We start from the raw sequence: 18,646 nt of genomic DNA, 5'->3' as shown, positions 1-18,646 counted from the left end.
ATAATAAATTTTTATTCTTTATTATAATGAATCGTCGGTTTCTTCTCCATATGAACGGGAATCATCATTTGAATCCTCATTAACATTAATTATTAATTGTAGAGTATACAAATTGTAAAACGCAACATAACGATCCCAATCAGACAATATCTTCTTTTTTGAACCCGCTCACATTCACGATTTAAACTTCTTCATGAATAAAATCGATTGTTATAAAACAAAATCGAACCGGAGGCGCATTAGTACATCACTAATTGATTAGAATTCGTGCTGTCAAAAGTTATCAATAGTTGGACGGAGTATATTAATCTGATAAATGTGCATTACAAGGATTGTACGTAAGAGGTTTTTAAATAAAAATCGTATTCTTCCAAAAGAAATATATCTCTTATTATTTTTACAATCACAAAATCGTAAGATGGCTTGTATATAAACTAATAGGTACTCAATTGTTAATCACAAAAAATTTCTCGTGGATTGTACTCGGTCTTGTTTAAAACTGCACTAAAGTACACAAATACACTTCCGGACACATAATTCGAGCCACCACGCATTTTCAGTATTAAGTGTCCTAAGCTAAAACAATGTTTGAATGATCAAAAACTATTATGCAATTTGGAAATTAGTATACTAAACGTCTTTTCCATCAACTCCTTGTTGGGAATTTATATTTTCAAAACCGGGGAAAACTTTTTCTTCGACCATAACACTATTTTTGTATTCTAGCCCTTTACGACAAAAATACGAGGTGGCTCGAATTACGTGTCCGGGAGTATATTACAACAACCTACATACGTACGTACGTACAAAAACAAATTCTATTAAATAGCTTAACTTGATTTTATATCCGAGAATAAGAACAAGAAAATTTGTACAAAAGTTAACCGAAGAGCCACGCACTATCTAAATAAAAACTAGTATAATTAATGGCGTCACCACACATAGTTGCGTGAAAGCGGCTCGAGCCGGTTAAAAAAAAGACATATCCATGTACCAGCAATGAAGACGTAGAACGTTTCGCTCTTATTATACAACATACATACAAGCCTTATTTGACCGACTCAAGACGATCCCGCGTAGTAAGTGTGGTGGCTCCCTTATTAATGAAAGGAACAACGCAAAGTGAAATAAATAATATATATAAAAATAGAAATTGTTATATCGCTTTCGTTACATTAAATTCATTCCAGAACATCGTGTAAGCTATATTAATATGTATGTTGGGCCTAATGGCCCAAAGTCTTCTCAGCGTAAGGTTAATTTCAGATTGACGCTCACGATACGAGTCTAAATTAATAGTCACAAGCTTTTTCAATTTCGACTACCTGTTTACAAATAATGTGTCACAAACAAGAACATTGCTCACTTATTTTCCCTAAAAGCAAATATCTTCTTATAAAATTTCTTTGTTCTGCTGTCGGCCGTATCAGCGCCTTTGATAGTTACTTTGCCTATATTACCGCTGTCTGGTTGACGATACTTAGTGAATTGCAGGAAGATTTGCTGCAGTGTGGTCTGTGAGATGCTGTAGTCCTCAACGTACAATTCTCGTTTGGCGTACTCCATGATGCCGAACATGTGCGACCAAGGAATTCCGGTTTCCGGCAGATAGTACGTGATTAGACCTTGATATTCCTCCCTGAAAATATAAATTAGCTAAAGAATCACCAGACCAGCGGAATTCACTCTGGGGCACTACCCAGAACATCCAGGCCAGAATCAAATTTATAAACAACATTTTTTTTTTAATCTGTCTTACTGGGAATCGAACCCCGGACCTCCTCATCAGTATCCTCAGTGCAAACTGCTGGGCCACCTAAGTGTTCGTTTCACTTATCACCGAGGTTCTCTTCAAAATTCTCTCTCTTTTCTTGATATATAAAGGTGTCTAGCAAATCTATGCTCGATTTTTTGACGATCGACAAGTGTTGATCATCGTCTGCTTCTTACACAATTACTTACTCGATTTCGTCTGATTACTCATGTCGATCGACAAAGAATACGATATCGATCGTCTGTTGTTTATTAGTTATGTTTCATCACACATGTCAAAGGAATGTGTGCGCCCGTCCCGTACACATGTACACAATGTATAAGCCGCGCTGCTGCGCTTGCCGTCCACTATCTAAATCGCGACTATGTGACAAATGGTCAAATATCCATTTTAAATAGCAAAAAATAGAGCACAAAATTCTCTTTTATAAGCAGTTAAAATTAGTTAACGTTTTCGACTTATCGGAATCTACCCTAATGATGCGTAGCTGATATATTATTTGTTTCAGCATTTATGGTTTTTTTAAGATATCTCAAAAAATATTTTGTCACTTGCGTTTTTGTTTTATTATACTATGACACCATTAACCAAAATTAACGCAAAGCTATATCATACTAATAAACATAATATGCGATTAGGTTGTAAGAGATAAATAAAGCTGTAAACAAATCGTGAATCAACATTCAGTTAGTCTATCAAACAGAACTTTTTACCAGCTTAAAGGTCACTCAGTCCAACGTACATCAAAGTTATGGAGTTCTTAGGCTTTGGCAACTGATGTGCATTGGAAATCAAACTACTTTTTTGCAATACAGTACGCGTATATTTGTTTTTTCAAAGAAACCGACATTTCGGGCACTTTGCATGTCTCACAGTAAGCTGTGACCTGAGAAAATAGTTTCATTTCCAATATACCATAGTTGTCGTTCGCTGTCGATTCCACTACCCTTTCATCTCATCCACATACCCTTTGCCTTGCCTTAATGCCTTTCAAAATAGTCAAATTACCCAAGGTTTTGCTTGGGAAATTCATTTTTTTAAATTGGTTTATCTTTATTAGAATAAACACGTACAAGGTCTAATTTCACTTACATGAGTTTTGAATCTTTGAAGTTTTTGCTGATGTAATTCTTCATTGCGTTTGTATGTTCCTCTCTCAACGCTTCATCAGATTCATCGTCTGCTTTTAATTTTATTGTTAAAATGAAACCTGGAAGACAATGTCAATTTGTAATTAATAAAACGTGTCAATCCACTGTTAAATTTAAGGGTAAGTTTATTCTTGCGCCAAATAAGCTGGTATCAAGTCATTGGTACTTCAAAACAGACCATAAGGAATCTTTAACTGTGAATTGACAATAATATTTTTATATAGTGTTACCATCTCATTCTTGCAAATTGTAATATTTTTTGCCAGTTGATGATTTTTACCAGTAAATGGGGTAACTGACGCGGTTCTTAATTATGGTTTCGAAACACAAAGAAACATAACACTTAAATTAAAATTTAAAAGAAACCCGATACAAAACAGTGTACTCCAAAAAGTTATTCGAGGCCAATTTAATGAGCCCAAACACGACAGGTGTACTTTAAGTGGTTGAGGACTAACGGTAGTAGTTGCAGACTGTCCAGGTTGCGGCATGAGAACGTTATCATAATATTTTAATGTTATCGGCTTTTCATAGAATACCAAATTATGTCCTCGACGATACCAAATTCCAAATCAATGGGATAAGTGGAAGTAACATAAATATTCATTGTATGCCTTACATCCCTACACTGACTGGGAAAACAAATGACGATCTTTAAACAGCTGAATAGAGATGTTCATTAAACATAGCAAAGAATCATCCCAATTAAATTAGCCCCAAAAGCGACTTTGAGATGGACTGCCATTCGTTTGGGAGCTACGATACGACAGAGAAAGTCACACAGATGCACAGACAAAGGTTTACTAACTCCATTCCCTTAAAAACGACGACTTCAGATGTATAGTGAGTATGAAAGTCATTGCGAAGTATTAAAAACGTAAATAGGACCTTGAGAAAACTTTGTCTTGAGATGTTGCGGAGTGCCCAAGCATTGGAAACCTCCGTCGACCATGACTGTCAGTCGTGAGCAAAGAGCTTCACACTCTTCCATACTATGTGACGTCAGGATTATTCCACGGCCAGCACTTCGAGCTCCTTGAATTGCTGTCCAAACCTATACAGATAGATATACAGAATCTTATGCATGCTAAATATAACTCAAAATAATTTCGTTCGGACATAGCTTATATAAAAATGGCTGCCAAATTTAGCTCTTATCGCCATGTTGAAGAATTCATTCGTATTCATAACGCGAGACATTAACAAAAGTGAATAGTTAATAGTGCCTCTATTCCAAAGTCCTTAAGTATCACCATAGCAGAATAAAACGAATAGTGCTACTCCCGCCTGATCGGCGCTTAAATGCCTACATTAACCTCGCAGCGTAGGGTTGTCACGTATTATTTAAGTTGTACATACAGGTTGTAAACATAATCTGAAAAAAATAAGATGTTCATCATAATATGGTTGTGATGTACTGAAATAATCTTTGTTAAATGCAGTACTTGCGTACTGATATATTTTAAACCAGCATCGCGGATGTCTCGATTATACGAGTATGATGATGAAACACAACAATAAACACGTCTCTACTATTTCGACACCTCCAATGAACTACGCCAACTTAATTTTTGGACTTGTTCTGTTTATGGTTTTTTTTTCATAAATTTTGTGGACGATAATTTTAGTAAATAAATATGGCTGTTTACAAAAATAACAGAAACTGACCAATATAAAGTTGGCGTAGTAATTTTTTTATTATTTTTTTTATTATAATTAGTGACAGGACGAACAAGTCGTGCGCCTGATGATACGCTACACGCTTGTCCATAACAGTTGCAGTGCCACTCAAGAGCTTCAAATAACTTCACTTCGTGGTACTGCCACTGCGCCCGTCTCAGCTCTACTGTTACTCATTAGAGGTATCGATTGGATGTCATTTTTTAAACACCGAGCGAACGCTTTAATCTTTAATGAACGTCGCATGCGACGACCCGCGTTGTGCAACGCGAGCTCATGCGAATGCATGCGTCCGTACACATTGCGCGAGAGGCGTCCAAAAGTCGCGCTGCTACGTTTGTATGGAGTTATATTACTTGTCTTACTATACTATGGTATCACCCTCATCACCAGCTTCAACCTATTGTACTGCTCAATATTTGACACAGGACGATTCTCTTGGGAGGGATTTATGCCATAGTCGGCCACGCTTTGTGTACGATGTAGTTATTCACCGTGGGGTACATTGACTATGATTTAAACTTAACTAGCGGATTCATAGTTTTCAAACTTATATCCAAAGAATTATTTTCTGTTACTATCAAGTAACTGAAATAGAGGTTCGATATTTTTTTGTGTGACTCCGATTGCATTTATAATATTTACCTAGTATTTATTTCATCTGTGCTATTTACCTTTCGACTAGCTGCAGGATCCATGCCGGTGGTGGGCTCGTCGACAAACAGAAGTCGCGTTTGACCGAGCAACGCTACTGCCGTACTCAGTTTCCGCTTGGTGCCGCCGCAATAATGTTCCGACTGCACAAAAACATAAAGGTAGGAATGGAAGTCATTTTTTTGCAACGAAATTGTACAATTTTTACACAATTGATATAAGCTTTATATCAATTGTGTAATGTGCAAACTAGATACGGTACTGTAGCTGAAGGAATTCCCGAGATTGTGAGAATTCTCCGGATAACACGAAACCTGGTTTTTCTCGCCAGCTTAATGCCATTCCGTGTAGATAAGTGTGGTGACATTGCACTTCTAATAAAACTTAACAAGACCAGGCCAATACGACCGGGCCATATTTACATTTGTTTTGTACATGCTTATAAAATGCCAATGCGTTTTCACTTGTCATTCGCGTATAATTCTATAGGTTTGTTCCTGTCTTACACGCATTTTCTACTAAAGGTGCATTCCCGCGGCCTGTGATGTCAAACGCGCCGATTGTATAGGCGAGCTCGCGAAACGGATAAGCCCGGGCGGCTTCGTGCCAACGCGCGTGAAGGCGCGTACTCGGGTATGTATCGAGAGCCAGGCCGGGTGCGCTCTCGCGCCGCGCCTTTGAAGTTAGCGACCAGCGGGCGGCGTAACCGAACAGGCCGCACGCAGGAGGGAAATTTCCCCCTCCTTTGTCACGTCGCGCGTTTGAAACACGGGCCGCGATACCGCCCAGCTAGTCGCGGACGGCTAGCCGCGCGCTATTGTTATATAATTCAAATAAGTCATTTATATATATTTATAAAGGAATATGGCACTTAGGACTTAGGGTAACTACTGTAATTGCGATAATGTTTGTGACAACGTTAAAGCAACATACCACCGTCTTATCAAGATACTTGGTGAATCCAAGTGCCTTGGCCAGCATGACAGTCTGTTTAGACGCACTGGTAGGCTGCAAGCCTCGGAGCATCGAGAAAAACTTCATAGTCTCCCGGCCAGTCATCTCGTCGAACACAGCATCGAATTGTGGACAATAACCTGGTTAAATTGAGCTGATAATTAGTGCTTTATAACATATCAGAGATCGGAGGGTATACTTACCTAAACTACATAATACATAATACAGAGAAGGATAATACCTACTTACGTACCTCTGGAATGCTATTAATTATGGTGTTGTATTTTTGATGTGTGGAGTCTTTCAGTTAAATGAATGAATGATATTCTTTTATTTGCTTCAAATATGGTTTACGAAAGATGGTACAAGTAGGCATACATATCGGTGCCAGTTGTCACTTCAAACATAATGTAACAGATTTCTGTTTATTGTTTAATGTTATTACGTGCTGTTTTCTGATTATTACAGAAACGATTTGCTAAGCTATCTACGAATCATATTAACTAATCAAGATCATGGTTTTTTTGTTTTCAAAAGCCACGTCAGTTTTTAGGTCAAACTGACTGGGTGAGGGTGCAGAGGGAGTGACGCTATTGTCGTCTATCATTAAGTATAATAGTCATCTGACCTGAAAGTAAAACTCATCGTCCTGACATGCCATTCCCGTTCAACTTTGTGTACGTAATGATACGAATTAAGCAATTTCATTTTACCACGTCAAGTCAATTGCATGGAACTTGGCTGGTTGCTTATATGCTCATAGTGGGCAGTACCGCCCGGTGCCAAAGTTAAATTTGCTGCCCCGTTTATTTTCACGATTACAAAAGTAATTGGATCGGGCAGTCTCGGCTCGATTGTGTTTTTATGTTCGCCTGCCGTCACCACGTTTGTGTTGTTCAGGATATCGTTTTCTCAATTAATGGAATTTATTTTCTAATTTACAGCAAAAAAATAATTTTGACTCGTTAGCGCTTGGCCGCGTTCGCCGCCGCCGCCATTGCTGCACCGCCGGGGCCATGGTCCTATGACGTGGTGATCGTTGGCAGGGTTGCCATATGAAATGAAGGAGTGAAATTGATGGTTAATGTTTTAAAAACTAGCGCGCATGGGCTTTTTGTGAGTAACCTAAAATAATAATATGTATAATAATAATAAAATGCTTGGTGGGTAACCCTCACCAAGCATCCATCCACATTATCAGTATCCGAAATGACATTTTCCAGAAATAATGTTTGGTCCAATTTTCATAACCTCGAAAGTAATTTTGAGAGGAAAATGTTTTTTCTTTTAAACTAATTAACTAACCTAACCTAACTGAACGTAATCATGTCTTTGCGATAAACATCCAACATATCCTGAAAGAACAACGGTTTCGTTATAATTCGGTTTTCGGTGTAATGAAAATTCGAATACGTTACGTTCGAATACGTTCGAGTACGTTATTTCGGAAAAAAAATTCGAGTTTGTGATAGGTTACCCTTGGTGAGAGGTAGACCTCGGCGTACATATCTCAATCAGATTGGAGTCAAGTGACAGGGCGAACAAGTCGTGCACCTGGTGAAGCGATACGCCTATCCATAATAGTTGCAGTGCCACTCAGAGCTTTAAATAGCAATGGGCACTGGCACTGCGCCCGTCACACTGAGACATAAGTTGATAAGTCCCATGTGTCTGTAATTTCACCAGCACCCTTATCTTTCTAAACCGAAACGCAATAATGATCACATTACTGCTTGGCAACAGAAATACGAACTCTGAACTCGAAATATGCACTCTTTCACAAGGAGCTCTACTGTTACCAACATAAATAAACAAATATTAGACAACATCACATTCGTTGCTCTGATCCCAAAGTAACTAATGCACTTGTGTTATGGAAATAGAAAATAACGACGGTACCACAAACACCCAAGACAATATAGAAAAGTTAGTTTTCTACACTGACCCGGCTCGGGATCGAACCCGGGACCTCAGAGATGGTGACACCATGAAATCCGGTGTGCAATCCACTCGACCACGGAGTCCGTCAAAATGTTTGTACTATAAGCATTGACTTACAATTATATGGACGTCGGATCCGCGCTAAAAAGTGTCCGCACTTGTAAGGCGCTAAAATCGTATACAGAGCGCCAAACTCCGCTTTAGTCTTCATTTGTTCTACTGACAGCGCAATACTGCGATGACATTACAATTTAAATTTCGAATAGGTTGACTTGGGACATTTTTTTCATGGTTTTTGTATTAGACCCGTCGACCATTTATTTGTAAGTCAATGACTATAAGCCAAAATTGGATAGTTAATTTATATGGTGTAAAATAAAGGTAATATTCTTAAATAAAGATACTTAATATATACATATAGGTACACCGAGTGTAACCGAAGTGTGCAGTGGAAATCCAAGAACGTAGAGAGTTACTTTCAAATAGAAAATTGGCACTGATATTTTAGTTGAATATTTTGTCTAATTAATTTCATTTCAAAAAATTACGATAATTCGTCGTCATCGATATTAAAATGGAGCGCGCCAATCCCTAATCTCACACAAGCACTTGCTTTGAAATTGTCGTAAATACGCGACTTAATAGATTTTATTATTTATTTACTTACGAAACTTCTACTTCTGAGCACATGTCACAAATATTATAGCGCATTTTACGGTTGAAAACACTGAAAGGACAAATTTTTATCCGATTTCATAGAATCACTGCAAAACGCAGATCAGGACACATTCGATGGTTAACAGCATGAACTGTGAAAGATGCTAGGAATTATTTTAGATCGTTATTTACATAGCACTAGTTATTTTATTTTATTCGTACTTAAAATTAGTAGAATTATAAAATACAGTGCTAAAATTCACTCTTTTCAATGTTAGATGCAATAATTTGACATTGTCATTGTCACAATTTTACTTTTATCCCATTGATTATGGTTTTGTAACAAAAAAGTTTGTACTTCACTAGAAAACAAATCAATCAAAACTTCAGTCTCACAAAAGAGTATTAGTAGTAGTATCATCGACCTAACTCAATAATGTCTCATTGTTTATGATTTTATAATTTTCATTAGTTAATAACAATGCTGCTATTATTAGATACCTACATACTTTATAAGTGTTTGTATACCTTGATTGCGTGGTCGGTTGGTAGTGGCAACGGATATGCCCTTCAACGTGTATACTTTGATCACGATATCAGTTTCACCTGCTTAATTGCCGTACGATTTTTTGCAACCAATCGCGCGATTCGATTCAACTGAAATAATATTTTAAGTGGAGTCCCAACAAAACACATTATTTTTCGAAGTTTCAATTTCTTTGCATTGGAATAATTTACAAAAAAAATTATTTAAAAATATTGTGATCTGTTGGGAAACTATTTGAAAATTTTTTCAGTTCAATCGAATCGCGCGATCGGTTACGTTAAATCGTTCAGCAATTGGGCAGGTGATATCGTAATCAAAGTGTACAAATTGAAGGTTATTTGGGTTATAAAATAGGTTTTCGTTACCAACCGATCGCACGATCAAAGTATCCTAACCCTTTATAATGTCGCTCCTCACAAAAATACCTTTTTAGTATGTCAACAGTTAACATTTTCATAAATAAAATAAAGAGTCACAAAGACAAAAATAAATATTTAAAGTAAACGCAAAAGTGTACTTTATGAAAGACGTGCTTCTAACATAGTTTTTTTTTAATTTGTTTTGTATGCGTATGGTTTGCAATCCCAAGAGTTGCAGCTGTTCGGCGAGTGTTGGTCTGCGGATTATTTTCGAAAGGATCTCCTCTTCTATGTCAGGATCACGAACACTTGGGCGACCTTCTGGTCGGTCTCCCTGGAATGTGCCAGTAGTTTGAAGTCTCAAAACCGTATTCCGAAAGCAGACTCTCGAAGGAAGTTGACCGCGTTCAGCTTCTGGTCTACCATCGATAAATCTCTCACGGGCTTGGTCTAAACTTCCGACTGCTGCTCCGACACACAGCATTATTTCATAATATTCTGAATTACTTAAAAATGACATTACTATGATTATTCCGAAATTATTGAATACAAAATGTGAAATAACCTTAGAGGATGGAAAAAATAAAGAAATAGTCTAAGGAAAGAACAACACGGGATATCAATGACAGACTGACCGACAGCGACAGATATTTTTATTAATCAAAAACAAAACTGTAGGCATTGAATCTTATTGTATAAAAATGTTTCTAATTATAAAATACTCTACCATTTTTAAATAAAAACAAATTGGACATTAAATTTTTCCGCCATTTTCGACTAACTTCATAATAAGTGAGTGAGGTAAGTGATGTTAGAGCACGATTTTAAACCGAAATCGACAAATTTTCGTAATTTTTTAAACTGAAATTATTTTAATTAATCATAATTTTCAACAAAAAGCAATGCCAATTTACTATTTGATAGTAACTCTCTACGACCTTGAATTTCCACTGCACCTTTCCGTTACACTATATAATTATATAACTACCCAATGCAACATTATGTAGAGTCTTGATCTTGAAGATGAAGATCAAAAAGCGCTTGCGCCTTGAAATATAATTTCGTTTGGGGTTGTCGTAGCGGAGCAGGAGCGCGTACCAAAGACGAATTGCGTGAAGAGCGAAAGAAGTGATATGATATTGTATTGTGGTAAGAAATAAAGACTTTATTTAGCCACTTTATGTGGAGCAAGCTGCTCTTCTTCGTATCGTATCGATGAGATACAGTATAACGCTTGCCATCGGGTTAAAAGTATTTGCAAATCAGTATAGGGTACTCGCCAATTGTTGCCCGCGGTGCCCCAGAAGCACAGGACAGGGAATGGCACGTCGTGCCGGGACGTTACTTTTGTGCAACCAAGCAAGCAAGCTATTGCAATCATGGCATTACTCATACGTGATTATTATGATATGGTTTCAATTGTTGAATAAACCTCTCACCAATATGCCTGTAAACTTTGTTCATTTCAGTCCTGACGGAATACCCAGCGACGTAAGCGTCACCACTTGATATCATTTCGTCACCCATCAGCATTTTGAATGTGGTTGTCTTGCCTGCGCCATTTATACCCAGCAAACCAAAACATTCCGATTCACTAACAGCTGAAAATTAACAAAGTCACTTCGTTTTGGCTTGATACAAATCGGAACTCGTGATAGCGTGGCTTCGTGATAATTCTATGAAGATTTTTTTCTTTTCATTCAAATGTTGGAGACTCTACATAAAACTACATGGAACCTGATCACAGGGATGTCAAATTTTGAGACCAAATCCTTAGAACTAAAGCGACCTGGAGGTTCGCCCTTATTGTTATCATAATCACTACAAGGGCAGCAGCAACCCGACGTTTAGAAAGCGATAATCGTTCGCCCTGAAAAATGATTACCTAAAGTAGTTGTAATTTTTATAATCTAACAGCCCTATTTTAATAACTTGAACGCGTAAATACTTACTGAAAGACACTTGATTAACAGCGAGGTAATTGCCATAATATTTGGTAATTTTGTTTACCACTAAGCTATGGTCCCCTTGCCTTTTGTTAATTTCTTCGACGTGTCTCATTTCTGTCAAGACGTCGTCGTCTAACTTCTTCTCATTCAATGGCGGTGGTACACGTTTCGTATAGAATATCTACAAAACAAAGAGAGCAATGGATTTCCGAGATTCGTCTCTTAGATGCGTTGACTTACAAATAAATGGACGACGGGTCTAATACAAAAACCACGAAAAAATGTCCCAAGTCAACCTATTTAAACGTAGTGACATGTAAAGGAATATGAAAAAGCTAAAACGTTGAATTTAAATTGTAATGTCATCGCAGTACTGTCTAATTTTGCTTGCTTCGCTGTCAGTCGAACAAACGAAGACTAAAGCGTGAATGACGCTCTAGTCTACGATTTTAGTATACGATTTTAACGCCCTATAAGTTCGGACACTTTTTAGCGCGGACCCGACGTCCATATAATTGTAAGTCAATGCTTAGATGCCTAATTTCTGAGGATCTGTAATCTTTTTATTTTACAATTTGAGGTAAAATATCATGTTTTGACTAGAGCACCTTCAAATTCGACGCTTGTGGAAGCGCTACAGTGGTGCGACTGTGCCGCTTCAGTAATTTTTACTTCACTAATTGTGACTGCAAAAGTGGCAAACGCAAAGCTAGTGTCCCTGCTGATCGACCCAAGCAAAATGAACCGTAGTCGCGCGTCAGTAGCGCCTCAGTAATTTTTAGTTCACTAATAATTGTGACAGCAAAAGTAGCGCACATGTGTCACGCAGTTGCACTGCGCTTCTAAATATTATATGAAAACTGGTAGTGGCGCGGCTGCAGCGCCACAGCGGGCCACTGCATCGCTCATATAAGCGTCTACTTTGAAGACATCCTAAATGCCTAACATAAAAGTCTCGCTTTTCCCTAGTGTTTCGAGACCACACCGACTATCGATTTCGAAAGCTCTAATTCTGAATCCTGATAAACATATTATTATAGCTACTTAAAACATTATGACGTACAACTTCCTACAACTATCTAGTGTTTTTACAACTATCTACTGCAGCATATACTGCGATAAATTCCGTGTTGGCATGACGCTAAAGTAGACTATACTATCTACTTTGCATATTTGTTCTAATTTTAATGTTTGTCAATTAGATATCTACAACGTAGGCCTGTGTTCCGGTTTTGAAGGGTAAGGGTGCGGGTGAAATTACAGGCACACGAGACTTGTCAACTTGTGTCTCAGGGTGATGGGCGCAGTGGCGGTGCCCTTCTGATCTTTACGATGTGTAGCTCTGAGTGGCACTGCAACTGTTATATACAGACGTGTGACTATACGACTTGTTCATCCCGTCGCTTGATTTTATTAAAAGAAAAGCAACAGGCTTCGTCAAATAAAAATCTATAATGCAATTCGTCAAACTTAGTTATTTTTATTTAACTTATAAGAATGACAAATGACCGCTTAAAATCTTAGCCGGTTCGTACGTCCCCATAACACTGGCAGCATTACCGCGTTATTACTTTTAATTGTTATTGTATGTCTTTACTTATTAGTATATGTATGTAAACTGTTTTTAGTATGGTTTTGTGTTATTGTACCTACTCTTGCCAAAGTGACCATGAGACGTAGTAAATAACACCCTCATAAATAACATTTTTATAAACATTCGTTACGATGCCACTGAAAAAAAAACGGTTGTGTCTTGTGTTGCATCTTTTGTTGAAACATAAGAAAGTCACGTAATGGAGAAGGGCACCTACAAAAGAATCACCTTTTGCTATGCACGTTTGTTGAAACAACTGACCCACTTGATGTTTTAAAATGTTTCTTCTAATAAGATGAGAAACGTATATGGGCGTGGACACAAGAGCTCATGAAATAATGAATAATGATGATACACATACGGGACAAATACACAAACAAACATCTATTTATTTATTAACATTTACCTTCTGCAATACTCTGTACTCAGCAATCATGAGTATGCACCACCCGACGACACCAGATAATATCATGACGATCACGTATCTCAACACGCCTGGTAAGACCCAGCTCCAATGTGCATGCTCCGGTACTGTCAGTGAATTTATAATTATGTAGATGTAAATAAATATATTTTCTCCCGTTTGACGTCATTGTAGTTTAATGGTTTGATCTACCGCCTCTCAAGCAGAGGCCGTGAGTTCGAATCTGGGCTTGCACCTCTGAGTTTCTTGGAATTTTTGTGTCGAATTTAATATGATATTAACCATGACCTTATCGGTGAAGGAAAATATCTTTTTCCTAAGTTTCACAACCTTCGGAAAACGTGTGAGTCCCCAACACACATTGGGCCAGCGGAGCGGACTATGGCCTAAACCCTTGCATGAGAGGAGACCCGCATGGAATGGATGGATGGAACAGTTATAATTTTTCCTTAAGCTGAATGTGTACAAATGACTTGAGTTTTATGGTACATAGGGCGCACTATAAGTTTCCGGAACTGGCCACTTACATACACAATATTTAAAAAGTAATTAGAACATTTGAAAATTGAACTCTTTGGCTGTAGAATACAGTTTGTTTCGTCTGAATGCCACTTGTTTTTACATTGTAGCGTCATTTTAGAAACTAGTTGTCTACATCACCATGGATTTAAACCATTCAACTCGTGAAAATTTTCGTAGTATGATTTTCTACGAATTTCATGCACACTCAACATATCCCCGCACTAGGGAACCCTGTGTCGCGGGTGCCATGGACACACACATAGATAACCACAAATTACACCCCAACTCACGAGAGAAATAAATGTAGGCAATACAAATATTTCTCCTGACCCGGCAATCGAACCTGGGACCTCCGCGTGGCAACACGGCACGGTAACCATTCGGCCACGAAATCAGCTAAATATTAGATTAATACATAAGGCGCACTATAAGTTTCTGGAACTGGCCACTTACATAAACAATATTTAAAAAGTAATTACAACATTTGAAAATGGAACTATTTGGCTGTAGAATACAGTTTGTTTCATCTGACTGTCACTTGTTTTTACTTTGTGGCGTCATTTTAGAAATTGGTTGTCTACATCACAATGGATTTAGTTCGTGGAAATTTTCGTAGTATGATTTTCTACGATTTCAAGTGTATTGTAACAGCTCAGCGGAGCTTCGTTCAGCTTCAAACTGCTTTTGGCGATGAAGTACCATGCAAGACGCCTATTTGTAGCTGGTTTGCAGAAATCAAGCGCGGTCGTGTGAATCTCAGTCACGAATTTCGTGATGATCGTCCGTCCACTGCTGTGAACAACAAAAACATAGATGCTGTGCGCCGTATGATCAAAACAGACAGGCATGAGACATACCATGAGATTCGGGCATCTTTAGGCATAGGCATGAGTCATGAGCAAATATAATCAATACTACACAAACATTTGGGTGTGAAAAAGCTGTGCTGGATCCCACACAATTTGATTGAGGCTCAAAAAACGGATCGCGTCACTTGGTGCAATGCCATGTTTACCAGATTCAACTAAGGGGCGTCAAATTTGGTGTGGGACATAGTAACAGGTGACGAAATATAGTTACGATCCCAAAACAAAGCAGCAATCGACCGTATGGGTCTTTCGAGATGAGCCGAAACCAACCAAAGTAGCGCGCGTGCAAAGTGTCTCTAAGCGGATGATTGCTTCTTTTTTTAATAAAACTGATCACGTGACTACTGTTGCTTTGGAGAATCGTTGTACCGTGAATAATGATTGGGACACGACCATTTGTTTGTCGGAAGTTATTGACAAACTCCGTAAACGCCGTATCATCTTGCTCCACGATAATACTAGTCCTCACACGGCCAGACAGACAAAAGAATTTTTGCAGGTGAACAACGTTGACGTCATGAACCATCCCGCGTACAGTCCCGACCTGGCACCTTGTAACTTTATTTATTTCCAAAAATTAAGAACCTGTTACGCGGTCAAAGATTTTCATCACCTGAAGAGGCTGTCGAAGAGTATGAAAAATATGTTTCACAGATTGTCAAGGAGGAGTGGCATAAATGTTTTCAAAATTGGTAAATTCGTATGAAAAAGTGCATTAACGCTAACAGAAAATGTTTTCGAGAAACAATATATTCATTTCTGACCATTTATAGTATTTGTTTCTTATTCATTCCGGAAACTTATAGCGCGCCCACGTACTTAGATGTCAGCCGATCGTGGGATTGGACAAATTGTTGTACATACATCACTATTTTATATTGTTTGATTATCATATTATCATGACGTGGCATGTAATCGGGCAAGTACTTGTCGATAATTTTACTTACAGTATAAATACATTACATTATAATCTGAGCCTTTTGGGTTTATGATGGGGTAAACGACATGTGCTGTAAACGACACTGCACATGTCGTTTACCCCATTATAAACTAAGCCTTGGTGCCCATTGGCGGGATGGCATGGCAAGAGATTCTTCGGCATTCCTACATGCAAGCCCATACTGTATGATGGCAATTATGCGGCGGTGTCTTTAGGCAGTGGGTCTTAAGATGAACATGGACAAGACGAAAATCATGTCGAATGTCCATGTTGTACCCGCTCCAGTTAAAATTGGGAGCATTACACTCGAAGTTGTTGGCCGTAACGTATATCAGGGGCAGACAGTCCAGTTAGGTAAGTCCAACTTTCAGAAAGAGATCTCTCGTCGAATCCAGCTCGGATGGGCAGCGTTCGGGAAACTACAAAGAATCTTTGCCTCCAAATTACCTCAGTGTCTCAAGACGAAAATCTTTGACCAGTGTGTATAGCCAGTGATCGCATATGGATCAGAAACGTGGTCCCTCGCCATGGGCGTCATAAGAAGGCTCAAGGTCACTCAGCGGGCAATGGAGAAAGCGATGCTCGATATTTCCCTACGTGATAGAATCAGTTGCAATTGTTTCGGACGGATGTCGGACGGAGATCAAGAGTAGACCCTCAGAAATGAGGAAATCCGTAGAAGAACTAAGGTAACCGACATAGCTCGAAGAATTTCTCAGCTGAAGTGGCAGTGGGTGGGGCACATAGCTAGGAGAACCGATGGCCGTTGGGGCGGAAAGGTTCTTCAATGGCGACCGCGCACCGGACGACGCTCAGTGGGTAGGCCCCCCACCAGGTGGCCAACGATCTGGTAAAGGTCGCGGGAAGCCGATGGATGCGGGCAGCGCAGGACCGATCGTCGTGGAGATCGTTGGGGGAGGCCTATGCCCAGCAGTGGGCGTCGTATGGCTGAATGATGATCCTTAGGCATGCCCTACTCTTGCTTGCTCTTGCCTTTCAGATCGGTCGTAAGGTTGCAAGCTGGTTTATTACCAGTTGTATATCTGAAACTGGTAGTCTTGTTGAAGAAGAGGTCCCTGGACGAACTCTTTCACAAGGAGTTCTACTTCCTTGTGAAAGAGTTCGTCCAGGGAAGTACTGCCACCTCACCTATTTCTGTCGCCAAGCAGTAATGTCAGCATTACTGCCTTCCGGTTTTGAAGGGTAAGGGTGCTGGTGAAATTACAGGCACATGGGACTTGTCAATTTATGTCTCAGGGTGACGGGCGCAGTGGCAGTGCCCCTCAGATCTTTGCGATTTAAAGCTCTTAGTGACACTGCGACTGTTATGGACAAGCATGTAGCTTATCATAAGGCGCACGACTTATTCGTCCCGTCACTTGACATTATATAAAAAAAGAAGAAGAATGGACCTATACTTATTTTAAGAAGTGGAAGATTTTGGGTAAACAACCTTCGGAAGCCTGCAGTAGCATCCCGAAGGGTGCCGAGGCATTCCGGAGGCTGCCAGTTCGGTATACCTAAGTGTACCGCAGCATTGTTTTTGTAGCTACGACTATTATAATAATAATAATAATAACTGCCTCTGTGGCCGAACGGTTATCAAGCCGGACTGCCACGCAGAGGTCCCAGTTTCGATTCCCGGGCCAGGAGAAATATTTGTATGACCTACATTTGTTTGTCTCGTGAGTTTGGGTGTAAATTGTGCTTGTCTATATGTGTGTCCATGGCACCCGCGACACAGGGTTTCCCCAGTGCGGGCCTATGTTGAATGTGTTTGTTATTATAATTAAAATTTCAAGTACAAAATCATAAAGTGATGGATTTGCTATTACTATTCGTTTCCTAAAAATCCGTGCCGTTCCTTCAATGGGAGCCAGGTCTCTACTAGCAGCGTTGAGTCTAGGCCAATGTTCTCCGATCGATGGACAAATACAATATACTCAAAAAAAAAAACAACATTCGCCGTTACACTTCATTTTACAGTAAATTAGTAAATTCACAATTTATGTAATTTGCAAGAAACGCAGATTTCTCGAAATTATAGTAGGTAAAGTGTACAAAGCCACTTTGAGATTTAACAAATTAAAGCAGTGGAATTGCACACACTGTTGTTAAAGTACTTTGTTTAATAAAATCGTTTTTACTCGTATTATGACTTTTAAATTTTAAATTGTAATATATGTATTTTAAATTCACTTTTAAATTGTTATTTATTAAAGATAATGACATGAAATTGGACAATGAATTCAATAGATTAACAAATTCCCTACTAAGGCAAAACTAAATTTAAAATAGCCCCAGGGTTTACTTGTCAATTATACTAAACACGTGTTTTATAACCCTGCAGTCCTTCTTACGCCCTTTATAACCAAGTGTGTTGGCAAATAGTGACCAACCTAACCTGAATTGATGAATAAAAAAGTCGTACTCATACTCACTACAACAGGCTTCTGAGAATTTTGCGCACATGGTCGCCATGCTGCACTCAGTGATGTTTGTCATTACTGCCTGCATGAATTCACAGGCTTTGTAGCACATGTGCCGGACCAGACTGATATGACTTAAGGACCTAAAATAGTTATTTTTGATACAAATGCGGAAAGTTAGTCATTATTCAAGAGTCTCGAG

The 18,646-nt window shown here is 38.7% G+C and overlaps 1 protein-coding gene across 1 annotated transcript in view; it reads right to left on the bottom strand.

Moving 5' to 3' along the window:
- Window positions 1-686: 686 nt before the first annotated feature.
- Window positions 687-18,646, bottom strand: part of LOC113228687 (ATP-binding cassette sub-family A member 3-like) — a 60,555-nt gene continuing 42,595 nt past the window's right edge. Inside the window, exons 22-30 of the mRNA XM_026462041.1 lie at window positions 18,457-18,587; window positions 13,667-13,791; window positions 11,670-11,847; window positions 11,157-11,318; window positions 6,193-6,353; window positions 5,280-5,402; window positions 3,814-3,979; window positions 2,867-2,984; window positions 687-1,639 (exon numbers count right to left, since the gene is read on the bottom strand). Of these exons, the coding sequence (XP_026317826.1) occupies window positions 1,363-1,639; window positions 2,867-2,984; window positions 3,814-3,979; window positions 5,280-5,402; window positions 6,193-6,353; window positions 11,157-11,318; window positions 11,670-11,847; window positions 13,667-13,791; window positions 18,457-18,587 (1,441 nt within the window). The 3' untranslated portion in view covers window positions 687-1,362. The remainder of the gene's footprint in view (window positions 1,640-2,866; window positions 2,985-3,813; window positions 3,980-5,279; window positions 5,403-6,192; window positions 6,354-11,156; window positions 11,319-11,669; window positions 11,848-13,666; window positions 13,792-18,456; window positions 18,588-18,646) is intronic.

Source organism: Hyposmocoma kahamanoa, unplaced genomic scaffold (genome assembly GCF_003589595.1).
Source record: "Hyposmocoma kahamanoa isolate Upper Pololo Valley unplaced genomic scaffold, ASM358959v1 236, whole genome shotgun sequence".
Taxonomy (NCBI): Eukaryota; Metazoa; Arthropoda; class Insecta; order Lepidoptera; family Cosmopterigidae; genus Hyposmocoma; species Hyposmocoma kahamanoa.
Note: the sequence above shows the minus strand (reverse complement) of the source record. Positions and strands in the feature narration are given on the sequence as shown.